General features: G+C 40.6%; 2 protein-coding genes across 2 annotated transcripts; both read left to right on the top strand.

The window, feature by feature from the left end:
• Window positions 1-275: 275 nt before the first annotated feature.
• LOC116805557 (ataxin-8) lies at window positions 276-2,488 on the top strand (the record flags this gene model as incomplete). Its single annotated transcript, XM_032738098.1, has 4 exons — window positions 276-368; window positions 489-620; window positions 2,273-2,297; window positions 2,469-2,488. Coding segments are annotated over 4 exons (270 nt in total), but the record flags the coding sequence as incomplete, so codon positions are not given.
• Window positions 2,489-13,807: 11,319 nt separating this feature from the next.
• Window positions 13,808-26,806, top strand: LOC116805558 (nuclear receptor corepressor 1; the record flags this gene model as incomplete). The annotated part of the gene is made up of 11 exons (XM_043216232.1): window positions 13,808-13,844; window positions 20,361-20,372; window positions 21,496-21,511; window positions 22,215-22,230; window positions 22,448-22,960; window positions 23,273-23,536; window positions 23,723-23,938; window positions 24,360-25,730; window positions 25,797-25,916; window positions 25,966-26,328; window positions 26,692-26,806. Coding segments are annotated over 10 exons (2,739 nt in total), but the record flags the coding sequence as incomplete, so codon positions are not given.
• Window positions 26,807-27,165: the final 359 nt, after the last annotated feature.

Below are 27,165 nucleotides of genomic sequence, written 5' to 3'. Positions count from 1 at the left end.
CAGTGATAATTACAACAGCAACAGCAACGGCAATCGCAACAGCAACACTACATTTACAACAACAACAACAACAACAAGAGCAGCAGCAACAATATCAACTTCTGGGCGCAACAACAAGTGTTTAAGCCAAAAGAGTTCGGCATGAAATGGAAGCAGCTATACGCTCCTCTTCAGTGCAGGTCGGTGCTCCGCCGCCCACAAACAACGCCACAAACGGTGGACAACAGCAACAACAACAACAACAGCAGCAGCAACAGCAACATCAGCAGCAATTGCAACAGCAACATCAGCAACAACAGCAACAGCTTCATCATCACCATCATCATCAGCAACAACAACAACAGCAGCAACAACAACAACAGCAACGTGTTGCCAGCAATCAACAGCAACAGCAGCAACACAGTGCGGCAGCAAACGCTGCTGCTGCAGCAGCAGCATCGCATCAAGTGCATGATAATGGACCAACGTCCCATCATTTACATCATCAGCAGCAGCAGCAGCAACATCCTCAGCAGCAAGCAGCGTCTAATCAGCAGCTTCAACAGCACCAGCAACAACAACAACAACAGCAGCAGCCAAACAAAACAACGCAAAAGCAACAACAGCAACAGCAGCAACAAGTGCAAATATGTCGTATCAACAGCGCATCGCGAGTGGAACCCAAATTCATAGGTGAACATCCTACTTACTAAGCATATATAAATATATATATATACATAAATATATACCTATATATAAATATATACCTATATATATAAATATATTTACTTATATATAGTGTATTATAGACTCTCAATTGGCCCCCCTATCATCATCTAATTTATATTTAAATGTTTAGTGGTCACGGTGATAATAATATACATCATTTATAATCAGTAGTTGAACCAGTTCAAATCTGTTCTCAAAAATATATATATACATATATTTATTCAGATTTGAGGCTTCTTTTATGAATTGTGTGACACATGTATAGATATTTACCAAAGATAATCTGGTAAACAGCCAATGTTCCAAGTAAAATGTCAAGAATTTAAAAAATTTGTTGCACGAACCGAAGTGATTCGAAACGTGAACCATCTAACCAATCTAGTCCAGAGAATTTATTTTATTGAAAATAGATGAATTTAGTATTTGCAGAGCTTTACAAAATGAATGTTTAAAACAAGCAAGAGTGCTGTAGTCGAGTGAGCTCGACTCCGCTTTACCAAAATGTGAGCAAAATGGGCCCCAATACACACGTGAATATTTATACATATATATATATATAAATATATAGACTCAACACTGATAGAAATGAGATCATTATAATAATAATATATTCTCGGCTATAGCTTAGGTCTTTCTTATCAGATCTTGATGAAATAATATTATGATCAATAATATTATATGCATATTATGTATTAATTAGAAGATTCTGCCTTTAAAATGGTAGCATTTATTGCTATCGGAAATTTAAATGTATCGATAATCGAGAAACAGAGATAATTTTCGATAAAAATAAAGCAAACTTGACCTGCGCCTGGTAAACGAGAAACTATATTCCAAATTTGAAGTCTCTGAGATCTGCGTGTTCGTACAGACGGACGGACGGCCGGCCGGACAGACGGACATGCCTATATCGACTCGGCTATTGACCCTGATCAAGAATATATATAGTTTATGAGATCGGAGATGCTTCCTTCCGCCTGTTACATACATTTGCACAAAACCATTTAAACCCTTTTTACCCATTTTTAATGGGTTCAGCTTATAAAAAGAAAATCCTAACAAGTTTTCTCCTAATCACTCTTTTTAGTGAGTGCAACTTAATTTTATTCGCTCCAAAAAAAACAAAAACAATTAAAATTAGTGCAAAAAACATTTACTTTTTTCAGCTCAATGTATTAGGTAAGACTGTAATTTCGATAATTTTGCAATCTGTGGTGTGTACTTAAGCGCAAGCGACCCTTGTAATACTCAATAATAATACAATAATACTCCCCAATTTGCACACACACACACAACACACACACACACACACACAACACACACAAATGCACATTTCCGCAGCTAGTAGCTCATTTCCTGTTTGCATTCGCGCTATTCGCGGCCATTGACAAGCGACAAGCTTCACCTCTCACCCCTCTCGCTTATTCCCCCCAGACTATTCTCCTTTGCCTCTCTCTCTCTCTCTATCTATCTCTCGCTTCAGTTATTGGCGATAAGCGGCTTTGTGGCCCAGCAGCAGCAACCCAAATAGTAAGTGTTGCAGTGCAGAGCGATAAGCTGAGAGGAAGAATACATACATATATATATTTGTATATATATATATATATATATATATGTACATATATTGCTGATAAGAAGTAGAATAATTTAGTGACTGATGTTGGGAGTCGGCGGTTGGATTGGGGGAACAGCGGGATGTGCAGATTATCAGCGTAAAAGTAATACGAGGCGGTAAATATTTGTGGATCATAATAAAACAGACTTTGACCTCATTAGCTAGAGAGAGAGAGAGAGAGAGAGAGAGAGAGAGATAGATAGGGAAAGAGAAGGGGGAGAGATGAGGAAGGAGAAAAAAGCGAGATGCAAGTAAAATTGAATAAACCAGATTAATATGTATATCGATTAACGCGTTTGGTATAAGTTTCCTTTATCGATATTACCGATAACGATTACTAATGATATCGATATATGTGTTGTATTGATAATTTATTAATATAGATTTTTATTTGCAAACGGAGGGGGGGGGGGGATATCAATCATAATCTTTTCATTATAATGCATACAAATTGCAAATTGGATATAGTTCCCAACTTTAGGATAAATTAATATAAATGAGCCCATTTGTGGTACATATACATATACGCTCATGCCCTACATATATTTGTGTAATTTATCGATTTCGATTGTTGTGGTTGCTATCCGCGATCATTGTTGACTTGAACAACACTTATTTGAACTTGAAATGGTTAATAACCTATAAGTGACCCAAATGTTTCCGAAGATACTGTTGGCACTACGCTTCAAGGTTGGGCAGCCCCCCGCCAAAAAAGAAGAAATCTACTTTATATATATATATATTTGTGTGTGTGTGCATCTGGTTCATTATAGAGCATTGCACGGACTCAGCCTTGGTAATTCCATTAAAATTATACAACCTACAAACAAGCAAGCAACAATTAAAAAAGCTCAAGAAACTCACGTAAGATTCGATCAAAAATTTGAATTCAGAATTTGCCGACCTTCAAAGTTAACTTCTATATGTATATATATGGGTAAATAATATAATATCTACCTACATATATATAGCTAACTAATTATCAGAGGAGCTATGCATAAATTTTGTGTAGTAACATCTATTCAAACGATTTAATATATGTAGATGGAAGCTAGTCGAAAGAGGACAGAAAATAGCAGAAATTTACAGAATGACAGACAGCCGCTTGGACAGAGTCACATCGAGAGGGAGAGACAGAGAGCGAGAGAGATGGAGATGGAGATTGAGATAGAGACAGAGAGCGACCCGGAAAGCGAAAGACAACAGTCGCAAAAATGTATTTTCATTGTAGTTGCTGTAGTGTTATTACAGCAGTAATAGTTGCTGTTGTAGCTGCTGTCATTGTTGTTGTTATTTTCTGCGGTTGCTAGCTTTGCGGTTAGGCAAACGTACAAGTGGGAAGCACTTAAAAGACAGACAAAGACAAAAGACAATGACGATGACTAAGTGAGTCGACTCTGTGTGTGTGTGTGTGTGTGTGTGTGTGTTGTGTGTTGAATCGAGTGAAGTGAACTGAAGTGTGGAGAGTGGGCAGAAGAGGAGCAGAGAGCAGCATGATAAAACACAATAAAACAAAAGCAGAAGAACAAGAAGAAGCAGCAGAACATGTGTTTAAAGTCCACAAAATGTTGTTAGTAATAAGCGCAACAAAGTCACTTTGGTTCGACTACAAGGCTTTCAAGGGGTTGAGGAGGGGGCGGGCTAGTTGGGTGGCTAATTATTCAAAGAGGGAAAGAGGGAGAAGGAGCGAAATAGAGAGAAAGAGAGAGAGAGAGAGTTAACAACACGTTAACACGTTTGTCTAAGTTAAAAATAATTATACGTAATTTGACACTATTGACCTGCCGCAACGACAAAACAGACAACCGTAAAAGAAAGAACGGTAACAGTAACAAGAACAAGAACAAGAACAACCAACCGACCGATTGTACAATACTCTGTTCTGTTCTCATCGTTAGTAAGTAGTTGGTATGTTGTGTGCCGAGCTGCATGCTACACATTCAATCTATGCAAGCGACACTTAATCTTAATCCAAAAATGCTTTAATCCCACAAGCAGCTTTTAAGAAAATATTTGACGGATTACCTGTGCAAATTTGTGCTTGTTTTTAAATTAATTTGTTTTTCTTGTTTCTCTCTCTATTCTTAAAAGTAGAGCATAGTGCGTAAACTCCCTGCCGAATTGCCGATATACCGGGGTATATGGCAATAATAACAAGAACTACGCTTCTTTCTCTCTCTCTCTCTCTCTCTCTCTCTCTCTCTTTCTTTCTGTCTTTCTGCGTCTCTCTGTCTCTGTTTTGCCTGAATGACAGCAATTAGAGAGCTAAATGGCGGCACACAACGGACGACCGCAAAAGAAGTCTACGGACTGCAAAATGTCATGAAGTCATGAAGTGGTGGCAAAATGCGGGAAATTGGAATCGAAAGTGGGGCGCGGGACGTTGGATGGGGAGGGGGGATGGAACTCGGCTAAAGACTTGGTTAGACTTAGGGGGGAACGGGTTTTCATTTAGTAATTTGCAAAGGTCGTTTAGCTGAGTACACCGACAAAAACCAAAGTCAAAAGCTCTCAACGAATGAATGAAAGATTTGTAAGAACAAGAACAAGAACAAGAACCAGTAGATGGTTAAAATTATAATGATGAGGATAATTATGTTCATGATGATGAAGCCAAGTTTTGTAATTCGAAATTGATTTAAAACAGAATATAGAAGTAGAATTGTCTCAAATTCGAACCGTAATTTTTATGATCACTGTATAAATTTAAAACCGATTATAAAGAGTCGAATTTTACTCTGTAGATTGTTTAAAATTGTAGCTTCAAATTGTGTAGCTTGTTGATAAGCTCTAATCTCTAAAATGCTAAATATAATTAAAATGTTTATAACTATATGCGAAATCAGAGATGAGCTTACTTCAAATTCAATAAATAGAATCGTACTTTTTTTTCCTATTTTTTTTGTTAGGTATATTTACCCGATTCTCGCTTATTATGATTATAGCGTTTAAATTCAGTCGTAATTTTCTTTTTTAAATGAACAATTGATTGATGTTCGCCCCATAGACAAATCACCCATTCGCTATCCAATTTGTGTGTTGCGAACCGGGTATATGTACGTGGTGGAATAAATTAAGGGGTGTGTGTGTGTGTGGAGGGAGCGGGAGGGAGGAGTAAGCCTAATGGACATTTAATGATGGGTTCCATTCGCTGGTGAGGGTATTGGGGGTGTGTATTCCTAGGCAAAGCAAAATGTTATTACAACAATTGCACAGGCAATTAGAGTTCATGCGAAATGTCATAGGAGATATTTAACCTTTTAAATGATAAACACCCAACCCCCAACCCCCACCACCACCTCCCCCAACAGCCTTTTCTGTACTTTGGAGCACTACCAGAGGTATCGTGATTCGATTCAAAAAGAGACACTTCATAATTTCTAAATGGGGGAGAGTAATCGATAACATTCGATAGGTGCAAATCGATAAAAGCATATATCTATATCACTCTAGCTCAGGCAAGGTTTTTGTAATACTTGTTTTCCCTCAGTGTATCTTGCAGTCGTTTGAGCCTGCCTGCAAAAGTTCTCACTTGTTTCTCGTTGACAACAAACACCCCCTTCGCTTCTATAATTTCACTTATTTTGTTGTTGGTTTGGGTTGTTGACGCGTTTCCTGTCGTTGTCCAAATATTTGCATTGAACTCGAGGCAGCGGCATAAACAATGCCCAACAAGAAACAACAACAAAAAAAAAAACAGCTACAAGAACAACAACAACCGCCGCAACAGCGAACAAATAAATAAATAAATAAATAACAGCAAATAAAGTATTTCACGTTCAAACGCTGCACTCCGTCTTCTTCTTCTCCTTTTTTTTAAGTTTTTTATTTTTATTTTCTTATTCCGTAAGACACCCTCTAATGAAGAATGGGGCGATAAAGATATCTTAGCTATAATTATAAGCACGATCTGTTCTGAATGCAGCAATAATTATATTGCAAGAATACCCCTATTGTTATGCAACGCACCCCCCTCCTGTAACTACAATTTTGACAAGCATTGCACATTGCAATCGTTGTTTGAGCTTAAGTATTATTTAATTATAGGTTTAAATTAATGACATTTGCTACCACAAAAACTGAATACCCAAGACACAAAACTACAGATGACTAAACCAGTCAATTGGAAAATGGCATCTAGACTAACTGGTTGTTCCACTTTTTCTTATTGCTTAGATGTATACGTATGTATATAAGTATATATAGTATATATATATAGATATCATAATCATTATATTTGCCATACAGTCCAGTTGCAGTCACTTCACTTTCTGTTCTACTTCTTATGCCCTTGCAGAGCCTATTATTAGTTTGTCATCAAGCTTGTAACGCATTGAAGTAGATGCGTTAATGGCCCTATTAAGTATACGTATATATATAGTCTTGATCAGTATTACTAGCCAAGTCGATTTACGTCTGCCTGTTTCTATGCAAACTAGTAATTCGCATATTTGACTATATCTTTTAACTTTCCAATGAATAATCGGTCGAAAAATGAGTTATGCAGTAAATCATATATGGGTCGGTTCTTAAAATCTACCCCTAAGCGGGGGGCTGTGGTCTGGTCTATAAGGGTATTTTAAGCTTCGGCTTACAATAGTCGTTTTTACGTGAACTCTTTGTCGTTGTTTTTTATTTTGTAGATGTTGTATTTTTGTTCAAGTTGCCGTCTGTCGTTTTGCATGACACACAAGAACAATAATAATAATAATAATAAAAACATAAATACAAATAATAATAATAATAACAATAGCAACACACACACACACACACACGTATGCCTACAGCACAAAATGCAGATACAACTCGCACACACGCACACATTTTAATCGCTCTCGAACGGTCAAGGTTGCAAAATATTTAATGAGTCAAATGCGACGGCGACAGCGACGCCAACGCCAACGCCGACGGCGACAGCGACGGCGACGCTATCAGCTGTGGTGGCTGCGGGTACCAACTGCGCAGTCTTCCAGTTGTTGTTTTTGTGGCTGTCATTTTTGTTTATCGACCGGCACACACACACACACATACACACACACACGCAGAGTGAGACACAGTCGCACAAAACAGTTATGTGCAATGTGTCTCTCACTTACTTACTCAAAGCTGTCTCTCCCTATCCCTGTCCCTCGCTTGTCAGCCTGCTTTTCCAACTTGCATTCCCCCCCCTATCTCTCTCTCTCTCTCTCTCTCTCTCTCTCTCTCTCTCTCTCTCTCTCTCTCTCTCTCTCGCTTCGTAGTTAATTTAACTATGCGCCAGTTTCGTAGTTGCTGCCGGCAACAAATAAAAAAAGTCGAGTTTTGCAGCATTATTTGCAGGCTGATATCTGAAAATAGGTATCTTGTGTCTAGTATCTCGGTAGCTTGCTGTTTGACTTACTGTCTGCCTATTGGATGTGTCTAATTTTAGGGGGGTAAAGTTCTTCACATCCCTTCTGCTGCCATCCAACCATTTATACTATCTATCTTAATCATTAAAAACCATAACAAACTGATTCAAATGGTAAATGAATGGGGCAGAAGTAAGCATTGCCAATAGTGTATAAGTGTATTGATCAAGAACCGAGTCGTTCTACCCATCTATGTCGAACTGCTTAGCTGTCTTTCGGTTTCAGCGACTTTAGATACTTCAAATTTGGTCAATATAATTCCATACACATGTCAAGATGTTTATTTCATTTGATCGATAAATTTCGCAGTTTCGCGACTATCGATAGATTCGCGATAGCAATAACAACTAATATTTAATTCGCAATCGTTTATATCTTGACTTAATACTGCATTCAGATTGTCAACAAGTCGAGCCTACGTGCTAAACTTACCAGATCTAGTCCAAAAGCCAATCAGAAAGAAACTATTATTGCTTTGTTGTTTTATATTGTTCTGTTTGATTATTGGAAAAGTATGCACATTTTTGGTACTTTATTGCTAAAGAAGAAGAAGGAGAAACACAGGGGGATAGGAGGACGTCGTAGTGCCATTGTAAACAGTTAAATTCTGAACTCAATTTACTGTAAATAACAGGAGGAAGAGAGGAGTGCGAAAACATTTTTCAACACAAAGCACCTGACATTTTTATTTCCCTAAACGACGCCGACGACTCTCGTGCGTGTGTGTGTGTGTTGTGTGTTGTGTGTGTGTGTTGGTGTTGCTTGCATAAGGCAATGAATGAGCTTTGAGTGGTTCCCCCACTGTCGACCCCCCCCCCCCCACTTCCTTCCCCCTAACACCTCTGCCTCACTCCCGTCCATATCTTAAACATCTTAAGTGGCTGGTCGTTAAGTATCTCGTTGTGATGCAACATCGTTCGTTTTGCAGTGACAGGCGAGTGGGACGACACTTAGCTAATTCCCAAACTAAATAAACAAAACTGAGAGAGAACGACAGCAAAACAAAAAAAAAAAGAAAAAGAAAGAAAGAGAAAGAGATAGAAGCGCAATTCGAAGAAAGTGACAAAACAATCGCACAAAGTAAAGTGTGAAACGGTTAAATAAAGACATATTCAATTGAAACGAGACAGTGAAATAGCATCAAAGTCTAACAGTGTTTAAATCAATCAAATTGCCAGCCTAAAATAAACTAACCTAATCCAATGTGAGCCATTAAGAATTAAGTCTACACACAAAATTAATGTCGAATAATTCCCTTGTCCCGTTCTACTCTGTGCGGCATTCGCAAACGTTTGGATTATATTTAAAATAACAGTATATAGTGCATGATGCATAGTTGCATAGGTAATATATTTAAATATATATCTATGTGTATATTGAAAGCTATATAGCCACACCAAATTTACTATGAGTAAGATGCGCACCTATCATCGATTTTGCTGATTGACATCTCTCTTCACGCTGCCCCCGACCTACCCCTATGTTAAAGCTCATGGGCAAGTGCAATCTCTGACAATAACAAAAGCCAGCGTCGTCGACACCGCTAGGGGGCGCCACACACACATATACACACACACGCACAGTCAATAAATAAAGTGCACATACGTAATGAATTATAATTAAAGAAAACGAAAACAGCAGAAGCCAACAAGACAACAAAAGAAAATAAAAATATTTCAACAAAACAACTAAAGCAAAATATGAAAAAAAAAAACAAAATCAAAAAAAAAAAAGGAACGCGACTGCCAAAGCAATTAACGGCGACAGCGACGGCAATGTCTATTTATATACACAACGGCAATAACAACAACAACAACAACCACAATAGCAATAACAAATAACAGAAAAAGTGCAGCGCATAATAGAAAAATGCAAAAATGACGTGGGACATGAGCAGAGGCAGAGAGAGAGAGAGAGAGCGAAGATAAGCGGAGGTGAATATAGAGACACGGAGATTATGTGTGTTTGTGTGTGTGAGGGGGGGGAGAGAGAGAGAGAGAGAGAGATGTGAAGAGGGGAAAGACGAGCACTGTTCGTCAACGTTTCATTATTAAATCACCTTCAACTGCAGTTTGCACTGCAACGACCGAGCGACAGAGACAGACCAAGAGATCAACAGAGGCTGACTGAGACAGCGACAGCGACAGCGACGCCAGCAGCAGTTGCATTGATGCCTAACAAAAGCTGACAAAACTGTCAAGAGACTTGAAATAGTTAGACAGACGGATACATCAACAGAAGCAACAAAAACAACAACAGCAACAACTACAGCAGCAAAAGATACAGCTACAGCTACTACTCAAGCAACTCTTAGATTACTTTGTATGTCCATTTATCCATAAAAAACACATATATATATATATATATATATATATATATATATATATATATATATATAACTGGGCACAATAGAGTTGCAGAAAACTTGATATAATTCTATCGCTATATTCATAATCATCAATAATAGCCAATTTCAGATCTCAGATCTCATACGAAGGCCGATGCAAATGCAAATCAAGTTTATTTTAAGCTTATTTGTTATGTGGCATTTGCAATCGAATTCAACTTATTTCAAATGTATAGCTTATATATAGCTATAGCTTTCCAAACAATTTCAATTGTTGATAACTGCCTTCAGATAATAATGATTTAGCTATCGAATTGTGATTTTCGTTTTTTCTCTTTCTTTTCTACAAAGCACGACTACTTATTGTTCAAATTGTTGTTCTCATTATGTATATATATATATATATATAGTTTTTGCTCTATTTGTGTGGTTTGCGTGTGCCACTGAGTCATGCATTGTGTCTAACGTGTATTTATATATATATGTATACAAAATATAACCCTACAAACGGAAAGACCACTCACCAACCCCCCTAGGCACCACCCCACTCACTGCCATTGCGCACTTATATTCTTTCTAGTTTACAGTTTGTCATGGCAGCTTTCGACAACAACAACAACAGCAACAACTAAGTAACCACAAATTGCGATATCTATTAACTGCTGTGTGTGGCACATTTGTTCAAGTTCCCAACATTTTCACATTTTTGATGAGCCCACATCAATTACAGTCCTCGATAAGTTTCACTTCCATTAACTTTATATATATATATATATGTTTTTTTTTTGTCTTTTCATTTTATCAACAAAACGGGGCACAGCCGAGGCCTATAAATAGAAAAGCGATTGTATGGGTGTGTGTGTGTGTGTGCGTGTGCGTGTGTTAGTGTGGGATTTTGGGGTATGACCGACCAGCCCACAAATTGTCGTAATTAACAGAGTTTGTCATCAATCGTTCTTGTCGTCGTTGTTGCCCATATGATATATGACTGCAATTTAGTTCATGGAGCAGATCTATAAAAGTCGGTTTTTTTTTTATAGGTTTAGCAAAAGGTGGCAACCTCAACACACTGCTTGTAGATATTGTCAATCGATATCATAACATATGTGATTATGAATAATCTATTGTTAGAAGAAGAGAAAGAACGGCTGTCTTTTGAGCAAGCCGCTGTTGAATTAGTCAAGATTCTAAATCGATTGTTCCTTTGCAAGAATATATATATAATATAGTTTTTCGTAAGATCGTAGTCGGTAGTGTTGGGTCGATTCTTGCTTTTAAAGTCAAAAACTTTTGAAAGTATTAATCAGTGTTGTTGCCAAGTTCTTGCCATTATTATCTCAAGAGTCGTTTTGTTGTCACAGCACAGCACAGCTCTATATCAGCTGTATCATAATACATATATTTTTATATTATTTATATTATGTGTGTACACACTTACGCGGTAGACAAGCTCTGCTGATAGGCACTCGAAATACTCCAAAAATAGTCATAATCCTTACAATCGTCGCAGCCATAAAGATTTGTTCTTTGTTGTTGTTGCGTTTGTCATTTTTGCTTTTTTTCTTTTTGTTCTGATAAGCTATCAGTAGACGCATCTATGAATCAATCATAACGGTGCTATTATTATTCTTATTATTAGTAATATTATTATTGTGATTATTCGAATGGATTCTAATCAGCGTTGTCGTCGTCGTCGTCGTCGTCTTAACCTTAATTCTAGTCCCCTTTCCCCGTTCCCCTTACCCACATGAAATGCCTGCGTCGTTTGTAATTGTTTGCTTGCCATTCCGAATATGAGATATAGATTCGAATTCCCGGCTATTATTCAATGTTTTCTATATGTTCAGTGTCACGTTCCAAACTTCCCGCTTTTCAGTCGTACGTGTAGGACAAAGTACTTAAGTATGCCTTGTCCGATACTTTGTCGGCACAGTTAATATTCAAATTCATATTCATATTCATATTCGAGCTTAGTGAATGAAAATGCATGTTTTATTCATGTTCTACACTAATATGACAATCTATCGGGTCGCAATAGATCCAACAATCCGTGAAAGCCAAATACTAACAACAATAATAATTTATCGTAGATCATTTTAAGTCTGGAACTCGTTTTCTTTCTCTCCTTTCCATTCCTTTATTTTATACTTTATACTTGAACTGGTTCTTATATAATTGTTTATTTTTATGAAATTGTGTCTTATACGCATATCAACAATCTTATCTATAATTCCAAAAAGTGATTACAATTATGAGTAATTCAATGAATAACTGCAATGAATAAGTCTGAATAAGTGGAATCTTGTGGCACACTCACGAATATTTCCCTAACTGCCATCATTTGTAATCTGCACTCTGCTAAACATTATAAAATAAAAAGGACATTCTTATCAAATATATTTTAAATCACCTTGACCTTAACTGGGATTTGTAATAGTAAAAGTCGTAGAAAGTATCCCAGTGAAAGTAACACAATTATGTAAATGTTTTTAAATAAATAAATAATTTTAAAAAAATTACAGAGTATCTCAATATTGAGTAGAATAGAGTATCTCAAATATAGTTTTGCACCAACAACTGCATTTTTTCGTATCTTGTTTTGGTTTTTGTTGTTGTTTTTGTTAAATTCCTTCTTTTTTTTTTGTGTAGTTTTCCATCTATTGATTAGATTGGCCATATCTCAAGAGTGCCGATAGAAGTGAAATAATAAAATACTTTTTTATTTTCGTTTTGAATATTTTCGTATTTTGTATTTTTACGTTCACGGCTCATGAAAATTGTATTCAAACAAAGAGCGGACAGCGTTATGGGAAAAGGGAAGGGGGCCGCTGGTGGGCAGAGGAGCGAACGAAAAGCGAACGCGTGAAACATGCTTTTGCGTCCCAGATTAGATACGGCCTCTCACCTCCCACCCACCCCCTCCCGGTCAGCAAGACTTCCTTCACAACAGCTGCGCACTTGTTTTTTATGGGCTGCGTTTCGATTGTGTTTATGAAACTTTCATGGCAGTTAAATCGCTGACCAAAAATAGCAGCACAAAATCAGAGACTAGACCAGCCAGCCAGTCAGCTGAGAAGAGGGGGAACAGCAGGGCGCAGGGCGCAGGGAACAGAGTCCATTATCATCAGCTAGCTGATTTCCATACCCCCCCCTCAAAATGTGTGCTACCTACTAAAGTTCAATGTACAACAGTTAGCACTCCTAACCCTCCCCCCACAGTACTCCCTAAAAACACTTGGCAGTGTTATGTGAAAATTTGCATGCAGATTCGTGGAGAGTTTTGTGACCTGTTCTACATACATATATAAATATATACATATGTATGTGCATATACATACATGTATATATTATACTATATATAATATGAGCACAATTTATCAGTTTGATGACCAAGTTCAACATATGCCGCCCCTTTCTCTGTCAGTGTCTGTCTCTGTCCCTGTCTCTGTCTCTGTCACACTTCTATTTAAACACCACGTGTATCTCTGCTGCTATTTGTTTCCCCCCTTTTCGGTTGTGGTTTGTATTACGCCGATGCTGCCGTAATTGGAGTCATATTCTTCTTCTGCTTCATTTTCTATAATTTTTTCTTATCTTTATTTTTCTTTTTGTTTGCTGTTCTTTTTGTTTTTGTTGAATTTATTCATTTGCTGTTTGCATTTGTTTTTGTTTTTCTTGCTGCGCACATTTCTTACATTTGAGAAAGCTTATTCTGCGAATAAAAAAAAAACACGAAGCTCACAACAACAACAACAACAGCAGCAGCAGCAGCAGCAAAGACAATGCACTTGCAAATTTGCTGACAGGCGTTGGAAACAGCTGTAAATACAACTGTAGCGCAAAATAACAAACAAAACAAACACTTACAAATACACTCAGCGAAATTCGATTCGATTCGATTCGCACTTGTTTTTATGTCGCTAGACAAAAGTACCGAGCCTAACGGGACATTGTTTACGCATTTTATAACGGCGCTTCCTCTTCTCCTTACACTGCTATGGTGCATTGGAATGCATGTTCGGATTTTCGATAGATTTTTTCCTTGGAAAAGTAAGTAGAGCTTTTTATGGGTTTTCTTTGAATGGGATAATAAAATTAATTTATACATATTTATTTAATATTTTATAGATAGAAACAGATTAGTTGTAAACACAAAAGTTTGAAATGGCAAAGGCAAAGGGAAAAACACTCTAGCCTGAGAAGATAGCTAAGATCCTTGTTTACAAGGATATACTGGATTGAACAACAGGCAAATATCAATTCATTTAAATCGATCGGCATCACCAATTGATAATGTGTTAAAATTAAGAAAGAAAAAAACTAAAACGAACACAATGCTAAAAAAAACCAACAGCGAAAAATTATCACTCAGTCACAAATCTGCAATCTTACGGACTGGACTGGACTGTACTGGACTGAGCTGGGCTGGGCTGGGCTGGGCTGGGCTGGTTTAAGATGGCAAGTATCCAGACATCGTGTTCGACCAATTTGATCAAGTAGTGATAGATTAGTTGGCAAGAAAATGAAGTCAAAGACGACTTTAACGAAAGTGCTCCAAATGCCACAGTAAATTTTGCAAAAGAACACATATCCTGGAGTTATTTAAGGAAGTCTGAAAGATGTTTCCCCTGTGCAGGTAATCGGTAGTTTGAGACAGTGGATCAGCTACGAAAAGCCTGACTTCCAAAAAGTTGTTGAATTGATGTCAAATCCAATTTTTGTAGCTCTAAACAAATCTGTAGGCTACACAAATGATTAATTTGTTATATTTGTGCCATTTCTATATGTTATATTCATTTTAATAGCAGTGCCAATTTTACCAATTTTATTTCCTTTTTTATTTGATATGTATTTAAAATAGCTAACTATTCTGGAACAAAAATGGTTTAAGGATCGAATTTCGCAGAGGGAATTTAAATTGATACAAAGTCAATACAATCTCTGTTGATTTTCATATATATATATATATATATTGAAATTCGATATATAGTAAAGAGTCTTTTGCTGATAGACACTTCTGATACTGATATTATTGGGAAAGTTTGTTAATATAAAGATGAAAATAATATCGATAAGAATCGTATTTATATAACTTTCAATTGAAAATCGCTTACAAATATTAACATGCCGAATGACGCATTTTATTGAACGTTTATTGTACGCCTTATAATGGGTAATGACTACTTGACTATTTTCCGGAATTCGTGTTTGTTTGCGCTTCGTGTCCGTAAACGACGTTTGGATCTGAAACTGTCAAGTGGGTTCACTTTAATAGCTGCTATTTGCTATGATTCATGCAATTCACATGCCATTTAAATATTGTTTTAATTAAAGCCACTTGAAAATAGTCGACAGATAAACAAAAAAAAAAAATAAAAAAATCAAGCGTGATTTGTCAAAATTAGAAATACAGAAAAACTTGTTCGTCCATGTGAAATGTGAATGATTGCAGAGTTGTGTTGGGGGAGTGAGAATTCCGAATGGGAGAACATTACATAAGACTCCTCAACTTTAACAATTTTTTCATTTCCATTAAATACGAGCTGTGATCGAGCTTGACAAGTGTTGGTTGGCTGCTGATAGCTTCTGTAGAATATTGTCTATTGTAGTTTGAGGGATTTATTTGTGCATTGGACGAATCTATATTCTAATGCTATTGCATTGTTGTATTGATTTATCCCTTGTACAGTTTAATATACAAAGAAGGAGCAAAGAAAGAAGAGAAGACCCCAAAAAGCTGATTCTGCTGCTGCTGCTGCTGTTGCTGCTGATATTTAAGTTATTTTAGCAGCACCAGCGAAACTTAGCAAAACAAAGCGATAAACAAAATGAAAGCCATAAAACAAAACAGAAAACAGAAAGCAGAAAGCAGAAAACAAACAAAATGCAAAAGAATGCATTATGACTATTTAAAGCTTGCCGACTGCCAACCTGTCCACCCCCAAGCCTCCCCTCTCGCCTAGCGGCGTTAATTAATAGAGAGTGCGAGAGAAAGAAAAAGAGAGAGAGAGAGAGAGAGAGAGAGAGATAGAAAGCGAATATTTTTCGAAGCCCAACTAAAATTACACTAATTAATTGCCAGAACAAAAGAGAGAGTGAGAGAGCGAGCGAGAGAGAGAGAGAGAGAGAGAGAGAGAACTGCATAATCCGCTGTTGGATTGCAGTCTGAAGATAATAATACTATTCTATTTTCTTTTGTACGCGAAAACAAAAGCTAATACCTCAATAGAATTGTTGAGATTCACGTTTGCCTTGCGCTGTATATCTTATTGTAACCCCCAACCCCACCCCACACCCCCTTTCCCCTTCACCTTCCCCCATTACCCATTCATCCCTGCTTTGTCTTTGTCTGTGGCTTATGTCGACAGTACAGTGAACATACGACAAGTGAAACCTGTTAAGTTGCCAAATTGCCAGCTAACATTTCATCCACATGAATGGGCCTCCAGTCAGTCAGTCAGTCAATCAATCAATCAGTTAGTCAGTCGTCAGTTATTGCGCGCAATTCCAATGGCTTTGGACTGAAATTAGATAACTTATGAATGCCCCATCATAGTTGCCCAATTGTAATGTATTAAGGCGAAATTGAAAGGGTTTCTCATATCAGATGCGTGATAAGGGTGGTTGGAAGGGGGGGGGTTAGGTTAATGTTGTTTATTCCAGATATAAATTTACGATTGAAATGTTCGTATAATTTATAAAAGCGTTGAAATTATTCAAATTATTGATTATTTTTATTCAAATTAAAGGTAGCTGTGACTAGAACCTGGGCAGTTTTTCAGTATTTGTGTTGATAAGGTGAGACAATATAATAAATAGAGATGCTTTCGTTCGTTGTAAGTTATTAATTATAATTAATTGTCAATATTATTGTGTGTTTGTTGAATTTAATTAAAAATAACTTCATGACTCGAATTGTGTGCTGTGACTCACTGGAAATTCTTATCAATTCGAATAAAACTTTCGTTTACCGATTAATTTGATTGTGATTAGGCCAAGTTTTGCTAAACTCTGCCAAACGATTTGCTCTCAAAATGAAAGCAAAAAGTGTTCTTAAAGTGTTTTTGCCAAAACAAAATTCAACTTCAGCAGTTTGTGGCCAATTTTACACTTGCCTGCGCCCAGGCCAGGCCAGGCTGCTGCTGGATCAGCTGACCCAAACATGCGCTCTCTCTCTCTCTCTCTCTCTCTCTCTCACATTGTCTCTCTGGCTCTTTTTTTTGTTGCTGGCTTTTAAATTCGCATATTTATGTATCTAGCTATCTCTCTTATGCGCTCTTCTGAGCCATCGCACTCTCATTCAATGGCTAGCTATCTCTGTCTGTCTAAAACTGTTAAGCAGTTGGCCGTCGCAACCGCAAATTAAATTTCCAGCCCAGGAAAATTTAATGGCACACACACAGACAGGGCACAGGCACAGGCACAGGCACAGTGCGAAGGACACCGAGTCGTCGAGTCGAGTACAGAGGAAAAGTTTGTTTTTAAAGTTGTTTCTCGTCGCCGTTTTTTACAACCTTTTCCCCCATTCGGACTCACCTCCCGCTGCCCAACCCGCTGATGCTGTTCCTGTTTCTTCTCTACTCCCGTTGAAAGTTGTGCGCTTAAAACGCAGCCGTAGGCATCTCTCGGAAACGGGGAAGTTGGGGTTATGGGAGCGTGCTTTAGAATAATAATCTGGCCTGGCTGGCAGCATACAAAATGCACCTACCTACTACCAACTCCTGCCTCCTGCCTCCTGCCTCCTGCCTCCTGCCTTCTGTCTCCTCTCCACCCACCCGCAATGGACTGGGCTATTTTAACAAGGCAGCGCTCCTTAACCCACCCCAACCCCAACACATGGTACTTCTCCATTTACTACAATCTACCCACCTCTCTCTCTCTCTCTCTCGTCCTCTCTCTGTATCTCTATCTCTCTTTATCTCTCTCTCTCTCTCTCTCTCTCTCTCTTGTTCTGTCACGATGAAAACTCTGCAAAAACACACGAGAAAAATCGATAAATTTTTGCACTTGCCAAAGAGCAGACGCCGCTTGGGTTTCAAGTGGGTTGGTCGTCGTGCTCCGTGGGAATGGTTGTGTGTCTGTGTGTGGGGGAGTGGGGCATGTTGTGTTCTACTACTAGTATACGGCTATTGCCAACACACCCACACAACCACAACACACACCACACCAGCAACCATCGTGCGACTGCCGGCTCCTCTTTCACAGCGTTATGGCGGCATTTGCCTCCAGGACAGGACATACACAGGGACCATGACAACTAGCTTAACTGCTGTTCCATCTTCTTCTTCTTCTTGTTCTTCTACTGCTGCTTCTACTGCTACAGTTGTTGCTACAGTGGTCGCCCGCTAATTAGAGATTGCAATCATTGTCATTTGTAAAATGGGCTATGCAAAATTAAAGATTGAAAATATATACATTATTATTACTCAAGTGGAAAGAAAAACTTTAGAAATTGTTATGTACGTAATTGATTAATGATGCTAGAACAGAAATAATTCACTTTTTTTATTGATTATTTATAATATTACTTATAATAAATAGTGTAAATGCTGAAAGAACGATTATAAAGAGCTTACAAACTCCAAAATCTGTCTGTGAATCTGTATCTGCATCTTTAAAAGAATATAAAACTTGCATTATTCAAATTTAAAAACAAAAGGGAATAAACATTTCTGCATATTTTCTGTGTTTTTTTTTTCGTTACTTACAATATCGATGATATTAATATATATATTAGACAATGTTCGAAAGTGCAGTAAAAACAATGAATTCTGATTAATTAAAAATCGCTTATATTTTTGTTGTGCGAAATGTGCGAGCGAACACTGTAACTAAAACTCCTGCTATCTTTTTTTTTGCATTTGCTTCTCTACAGTTTCGCACGCTCTGTGTGTGTGTTGTGTGTGTGTGTTTGTGTGTGTGTGTTGTGTGTGTGTGTGCCTGCCCTTTGGCTGCCTTTTGGGTTTGTTCGCTGTTAGTTTTTCTTGCGTGACGTCTTCTATTTTATATATGCCACACACATACGTATGCATACGGATGCATATATATATATAAATATATATGTATATGTGTATGTATATGTAAACACGTACACAACATATACACATATATAAAAATACATACATACATAAGTATGGCACATGCAATGTGGCGCACAAGGCGTGGCTGCTGAATGAGCGCAAAGGGAGTGAGGATGAATTGGAGAAGGGGCGCGGGGGGCGGGAGCGCGTTACGTTGTTGCCCAAGGATGCTGGCAGGCTAAAGTTACACACACACACACACATTAAGGCGACATATACACACACATGCAGATGCACATAACGGCACATGTGGCTTGTCGCAGCCAGCGATGCTGGCTGCGCTGCCTGGTTTCAACTTTTCATCAACAAAAAGCCACATACAAAAAAAAAAACAACAATAACACGAAGAAGAGACGATGCAGAAGAAGGAGACGAAGAGTAATGTCTGCAATAACAACAACAACAACAAATGCTATTCAAGCTGCAAGTTTTAATTATTTGTTGTTGTACTTGGCGCACTTTTAAAGCTGCAGCTAAAGAGAGTGTGCGTATAAGAGAGAGAGAGAGAGAGAGAGCGCTTAATATTTGGTTGTTTCCTCTTTTGATATTATGTCGTACTTTTGGTCACGTTAAAGTTGCTTTGGTTTTTAGAATAAAATCAAATAGAAAGCAAAATTACCGTTAAAAGTGTTATTTTTCTTCTATGTACATGTATTTTATATGACAAAATTTACTGCTTTTCATGTGATTATTGAAAGCCGAGGGGCATATACAGAAGTCATTCTAATTTTGTAAATAATTCCATTTTATTGTGAAAGTTAAATTTTTCGCCATATACCATGTATGTATATATCTGTACATATCTTTACTATATTTGAAATTTTATGATTTTTTTTTGTTTGTGAAAAAGATGCAGAAAAATACTTTAATTTGAGATTAAAATAATGGAAGTTGGATACAGTGGGAATTTTAATTGAATGGAAAATATACAAAATATACAATGTATATTTCCATGCGGTAATCAGCAACTGTAATAAAATATACAGAATCGAATAAAAAAAATGGAATAATTAAAGGGAAATACAAAATAAAATCGGAAAAGCAATTATGATGAATTGCGGTTAAATACAAATAATGGGAAATTAACAGAAAAAATAAATAAAGGCTACAAATGTACATGTTATTTACAGCAAACAAATGAAGCAAATTAAATTTAATAATAAATGAATTAAAAATTGCCTCAGCTTTGCAATTTGTATATTGAACACAGCACAGCACAGCCAATCATAATCGCCATAATTAATGTTTCAACTTTTCCCCCTATTATTTATCTTTGCAGGTAAGACATTTTAAAAAGAACCTGGACAACAAAAAGAAGAAGCAGAAGGAGAATGAGAAGAAGAAGAGGAAACTCGATACACACGATACACATTTCAAAGGAACTCGCAAATTGCCAAATGTGTTGAAGGCAACAAGGGGAAGATTTGACAACAGGGGTTTCAGTTTTCTATCTATACACACACAGATACATATATATTTATATATAAATATATACTTGCTGTGTGTGTGTGAGTATTGCTGTAGGTCGATATGATTGATGAGAAGTGGCAGGCAGGCAGGCCAGGCCAGGCAGCGACGTTGTTGTCTGATTTTAAAGCTGAATGGGCCCAGACACCGTAAAGCGGAGACACAGAGTGAGACAGTGCGACAAAGGGAGGGAGAGAGGGAGGGAGAGCTAGAGAGGGCGCGGGCGAGCGGTGGTCGGTCGGTCTTGGTTTGGTTTGCTTTGCAAGAGAAGGTGGCGTGTGCTGTTTTAAGGTTTAAAGAGCTCTTTCGCATGCTTCGTTCTTTAAAAATAGCAAGCGGAGAAGTTTGGCAACGTCGCAAACGTTTTGCATTCCACTGCGACTCTCTCGCTCTCTCTCTCTCCCTCTCATTGCTTCGCAGTGCCATTAATATCTAATGAATTAATAAGCGAACTATGTTGTGTGCGCGAGTGTGTTTGTTTCACATACATATGTATGTACATACCAACCACCCACCCACGCACACAACCAACCAACCAATCGCCCACCAACCAACCCCTTGAGCAACCGAAAAGTCTGGCCGTGATTGTGACGTCGCAGGTCAAACGCGCCGCGTCACGTTAATCACATATCAAACGCAACGTCAACGTCTCAAACGTCAAACGAGCGGTTGTGCTGCAACCAATTTTAAATAATGACCGCCGTTGGATTGCGGCACATACGTACATACATAAATACATACATAAATACATACATATATAAATACAAAGTATTCGCTGCTAATGTTGACGCCGACAGCAGCTTCGCTGCTAATGTTGACGCCGACAGCAGCTTCGCTGCCTTTAATGTTCGCCAGCGTACATGTCGCAGCAACATGTATTAAACAGAGCATGCTCGAAGTTGCTGTTGGACTGCACACATGTATGCGCATATATGTTGAAAGTTCCAACAGTCCCTCTGCTCTCTTTTTTTGTGTCTTGCTCGCACATAGAGACCATGAAAACGAGCAGCACAGCAATAAGCTTGCGCTCTCACTCTATATTGTTGACTATTGCTTGCTGCTGGCTCGCATACCATGTGAGTGCAACATGTGTGAGTTCGGCTCGGTTTGTGTCCCCAATAAAAGAACGTTAAGGTGTCTCACTAATTCAAGACTGTCGAACTATTTTCTTGCACCTTAGCACAAGAGATATATATGAATATATATGCATATTAGCGAAGATTAGCCCAATGGGCAAAGCTAAGCGATCGCAATTGGGTCAAGCATGTTTACCCACTTGTCGCCGTCATCCCATCTCCCATCTTCAGATACTTGCATTAAATGCACCTGAAAATAATACAAGAAGTTTCTTCAATTGCAATAAACCAGCCAAATTGGATGTGCATATTAACATGCATATATATTTATTGAATTTAATTTGAGTGATACTTAAAGAGAGTTATGAGATTCTTATGCGTTTCAAGTTTGCTGAGAAAAAAACATTAATTGAAATGATATAGATGGATATGTATATATGGATATGTATATATATATATATATATATAATAAAATAGGAAAGAATAGGAGTAAACTGAACAACAGTTTTATATATATAGTTGGATTAATAGAATATTGCTTTTACAGGTCAAGCTGACAGAAATAACGATAGATAATTTTGGGTCTTAAAGCTTAATTAATTAATGAATTAATTAATTACTTATAAATATATATTTGCATTATTTTGAATATATTCTACACATAAATCTAATAATTGGTTGTTTTCTTTCGCCCCCACTGGCCGTACAGGACAATGGAACAGCAGCAGTATGTCAAGAACCTCGGACATCTGCAGACTCATCAGCAACAGCAACATCAGCAGCAGCAGCAGCAACAGCAACAGCAACAGCAGCAGCAGCAGCAGCAGCAGCATGAGCAACAACAACGGCAACAGCAACAGCAGCAGCAACAACAGCAACAACAACAACAACAAATGCATCACCATCACCATCATCAGCAACAACAACAACAGCAACAGCAGCAGCAGCAACAACAACAGCAACAACAGCAGCAGCAGCAACAACAACAGCAGCAGCAACAGCAATCGTCTCGCTCGGCAGCTAGTCCGTTGTCGCCGCCACGTCCTGCACCTGGCAGCGCAGCGGCTGCAGCGGCAGCGAATAACTATGCAAAGTTCGCAGATGCGCCGCAGCATTTTATACAGCCAGCAGCATATACCATTGGCGTCGCACCGGTGGCCAATTATCGGGAGAATCATTATATGCGGATACCACCCCAGTTGCAGGCAACGGTGCCGGACTTTCAGCGGGCGGCGCGTGCTGCATCTGTGGCTGCCGTTGCTGCTGCTGCCGGTGGTGCGGCCGCTGCTGCTGCAGCTGTTGTTGCTGGTGGTGGTGGTCCACCGACAACTGCGGTGGCTGCTGCTGTTGCTGCTGCTGCGGCATCTGTCCAGGTGCCCCCCGGCAGTATGCCGCCGCCGGGCGCCCAATCTGGCGGTGTTCTCGTCATGGATGCAATGTCGCATTATCAATCGTTGCAATATAACAACGAATACCTGACCAATGCCGCAGCTGTTGCTGCAGTCAATCAGCGCCAGCAACATCAGCAGCAACACCAGCAGCAACAGCAGCAGCAGCAGCAGCAACAACAACAACAACAGCATCAACAGGCACTGTCGGAGCCGCTGGGCAGCGTGGGTCAGCCGTATAAGAAGCAGCGATTGAGTGACGCCAATGCCAGCAACATGAATCACCTGCCACAGCACCAGCAACAGCAGCAGCAGCAGCGCTCTTCACCCGCTCAGCAGCAGCAGCAGCAGCAGCAACAACAACAACATAATAGTCGACAGAGCAATCATGGCGCTGTGTTGCATATGTCCGCTGCGGCAGCAGCTGCCTCTGTTCTCACACCGCTGGCCATGCAGCAGCTCAAAGTGGAAACGCTGCCACAACAGCAGCAACAACAACACCACCAACAACAGCAACAGCAGCAACAGCATCAGCAACACCACCAGCAGCAGCAGCAACAACACCACCAGCAGCAGCAGCAGCAGCAACAGCACCACCAACAGCAGCACCAACAGCAGCAGCAACAACACCACCAGCAACTGACGTCACAGGCGCATGCACCACGTGGTCTGGTGGCACCGCCAACGATGTCTACAGCCACTGGCAGCATTGGTTGTGGTCCAGCGCAACACCTTAGTTCGGTGAGCGTCTCCTCGGCGGCGATGAGCAGCAGCAACAGCAGTGGCAGCAGCGGCAGCAGCAGTATTGGCAACGTTGCACATGCTGCAGCAGCGATGGCAAGCAGTTCCGAAGCATACCATCCACAGGTAGGCATTGAATTCGATGCACAATGATGAACAATGTTGTCTAATATTGCTTTTATTTACTTTTGCACAGGTGGAGGCCATTTCGCCAACGCTGCCTAGCGATAATGCGGACGAACGTGGACGCAGCAGCGGTGGCGGTGGCAGCAGCAGCAGCAATAATACTGGCAGCAGCAACAACAACAAGAGCAGCAGCAACAGTAACAATAGCAGCAGCAGCAGCAACAGCGGCAACAGCAACAATAACAACAGCGCCAAGGAGGAGTTGCTGATGCAAATCCAGCGTGTGGACAATGACATCAAGAGCGCCGAGACGGCAATGGATACGCTGCGTAAAAAGGAGAAATCATTGATGGACGAGGCAGCAGCAACGGCGGCAAATGCTAAACAGCAAAAGCAGCAGCAACAGCAGCAACAGCAACAGCAACAGCAGCAGCTGGCAATGGCTGCGTCATCGTCAACGTCAACGTCAACGTCAGCGTCAGCGTCGTCGTCGTCGTCGTCGGCGCCAGCGACGGCAACTGATGGCACTGAGATTATGGAGCTGGCGTGGCGCACCCGAATGCTGGCGCAGAGCATCTATAAGGCGAACCGTAAAACGGCAGCCGAGCAACATTCCCTGGTTAGTGCGGCGGTTGGCGTTGCCAACAGCAATGACAGTGGCAGTGGCAGTGGCAGTGGCAGTGGTGATGAGCTGGGAAAATCACGTCCCTGGCTGCCGTTGTACAATCAACCGTTGGATGTGGAGGCGCTGACGCATCTGATTAAGCGACACCAGACACTGGTGCGCAATCCGCTGTTGCAGCACATACGCAAACTGAAAGCGGAACGCTGGGAGCACAATCAGGGTCTTGTCGATAAGTATACCAAGGATCAGGCCGATTGGCAGCGACGCTGCGAACGGGCCGAGGCCAGTGCCAAGCGGAAGGCGCGCGAGGCCAAAAATCGTGAGTTCTTCGAGAAGGTGTTCACCGAACTGCGGAAACAGCGCGAGGACAAGGAGCGTTTCAATCGTGTCGGTTCGCGCATCAAGTCCGAAGCGGATCTCGAGGAGATTATGGATGGGCTGCAGGAGCAGGCGCTCGAGGATAAAAAGATGCGTTCATATGCCGTCATCCCGCCGCTGATGCACGATGCCCGGCAACGCCGTTGCGCCTATCACAATGAGAATGGTCGCATTTGGGATATGGTCGCGCTGCACGAACAGCGCAAAGCCATCAATTTGTGGACAGCCGGCGAGAAGGAGACCTTCAAGGAGAAGTATCTGCAGCATCCGAAAAACTTTGGTGCTATCGCCGCCAGTTTGGATCGCAAATCGCCGCAGGATTGCGTCCGCTACTACTACCTCAGCAAAAAGACGGAGAACTACAAGCAGCTGTTACGCAAATCCCGCCAGCGAACACGCAGCAGTCGCCATCCGGCCAAGGCCCAACAGCAGCAGCCCCAATGCATCATCGATTCGCTGACGACGGGCGTGACGACGCGACTGCAACGCGAACAGCAACAGAAGTCCGGCAATCGGTGCAGTGCCGTTGCCGAGCGCGAGCGGGCCGAACGTGTTGCGGAACGGGAGCGTGTCGCCGAGCGGGCAGCAGCGGACGCGGCCAAGGCGGCCGAGTGTGCCGCCGAGAAGGCGAGTGCCGTTAGCAAAGCGGCCGAAGCGGCTGCCGGCAGCGAGAAGGTGGCCAAAAGTGTGGCAGCAGCAGCGGCAGCTGTGGCAGCAGCTGCAGCGGCAGCGGCAGCAGCAGCTAGCGACAAGGCGGATAAGAATGCAACAGCCGCAGCAGCAGCAGCGGCGGCGGCAGCAGCGGCGACAGAGATCTCAACGGGCAGCAGCGATGCCAAAGCGAAAACCGCTGAGGAGGATGCAGCAGCAGCAGCAGCAGCCGTAGCAGCAACAGCAACAGCAACAACAACTGCAAGAGCAGCTGGCAAAGCGGCAGCAAAATCAAAAGCAGGTGGTGCAACAGCAGCAGCAGCAGCAGCAACAACAACAACAACAGCAACAACAACAACAACGACAACAACAGCAGCAGCAGCAGCAGCAGCAGCAACTTCAGTCACAGCAGGAGCAGCAGCAACAACAGCAACATGTACAACAGTGGCAACAACAGCGGCAACAACAGCAACCACAACAGCAGCAGCAGCGACAACAACGACGACAGCAACAGCAACAGCAACAACAGCAGCAGCAGCAGCAGTAGCAACGGCAATCAGTGAGGCAGCTGCAGCGACAACGCCCAAGGCGCCCAAGTCGCAACTGCAACAGCCCGATGGGAGCCTAGTTCCGGACAAAGCAAAGGCAGCGAAGGCGGAGCCACCAGCGGAAACGGAAACGGATCAGCTGGGCAAGCAGAGCAAAGCAAAGGCCTCCAATGCCGATAGCTATAACGGTAAGCTTATAACCAGCAACTAGTTGCCAATAATTATGGTGGAAAACGTAATCGAAACTGTGAATACTAAATTAGGCTTCAAATAGGCAACATTTACATTTATCTCTTGAAACTTCAATACAAAAAGATAATGAATACAATTCGTAACCAGATCAGAAATGCACAGATCCAATAAGATCAATTAACAATCGAGACTCAAAATGTTCTAGCCAGGAATGATTAATTATTGATTATTGATACTCTTAATAGAGTGTAAGGATCTATGCTGATTACTGATAAATATGTTTGTTGACAAATACCAATGACAATAATAATCATAATCAAAATAATAATAATAATATTGGAATGTTTTTGAATCTTTAGCCACTGGTGCCTCAGCAGCAACGGCAGCAACATCAGCGTCGGCAGGTGCCACGACCACAACAGCAGTGCCCGCGGTTAGTGTGGCGATCAACGGGTTTAAGCCCGGCTATCAGAGCGTCGTAATGGCCAATGTTAAGGCGTCAGCGGATGATGCCGCAACGACAACAGCAGCAGCAGCAGCAGCAGCAGTAGCCGCAGCAACGTCGACAAATGCAACTGGCGATAAAATCGTCAAGACGACGCCGACAACAGTTGGTGGTGCTGCGGCTGGTTTTGCTGTGCCCAATGCGGCCAGTCAAGCGGAGCCAGTTAGCAGTGTGGCAACGCTGACAACGGCCACAACAGCTGGCAACTATCTGGGCCAAAAGTTGAAGGCGGCACAGGTGGAGGGACTTGGTGCTGGCAACGAGCTGCACACGGATGTCAGGTAAGAGAGTTATCGAAAAATCGAAGAATAATCCCTGCTTGGTATAG

This window comes from Drosophila grimshawi, unplaced genomic scaffold (assembly GCF_018153295.1).
Source record: "Drosophila grimshawi isolate 15287-2541.00 unplaced genomic scaffold, ASM1815329v1 contig_848, whole genome shotgun sequence".
In the NCBI taxonomy this organism is placed as follows: Eukaryota; Metazoa; Arthropoda; class Insecta; order Diptera; family Drosophilidae; genus Drosophila; species Drosophila grimshawi.
Note: the sequence above shows the minus strand (reverse complement) of the source record. Positions and strands in the feature narration are given on the sequence as shown.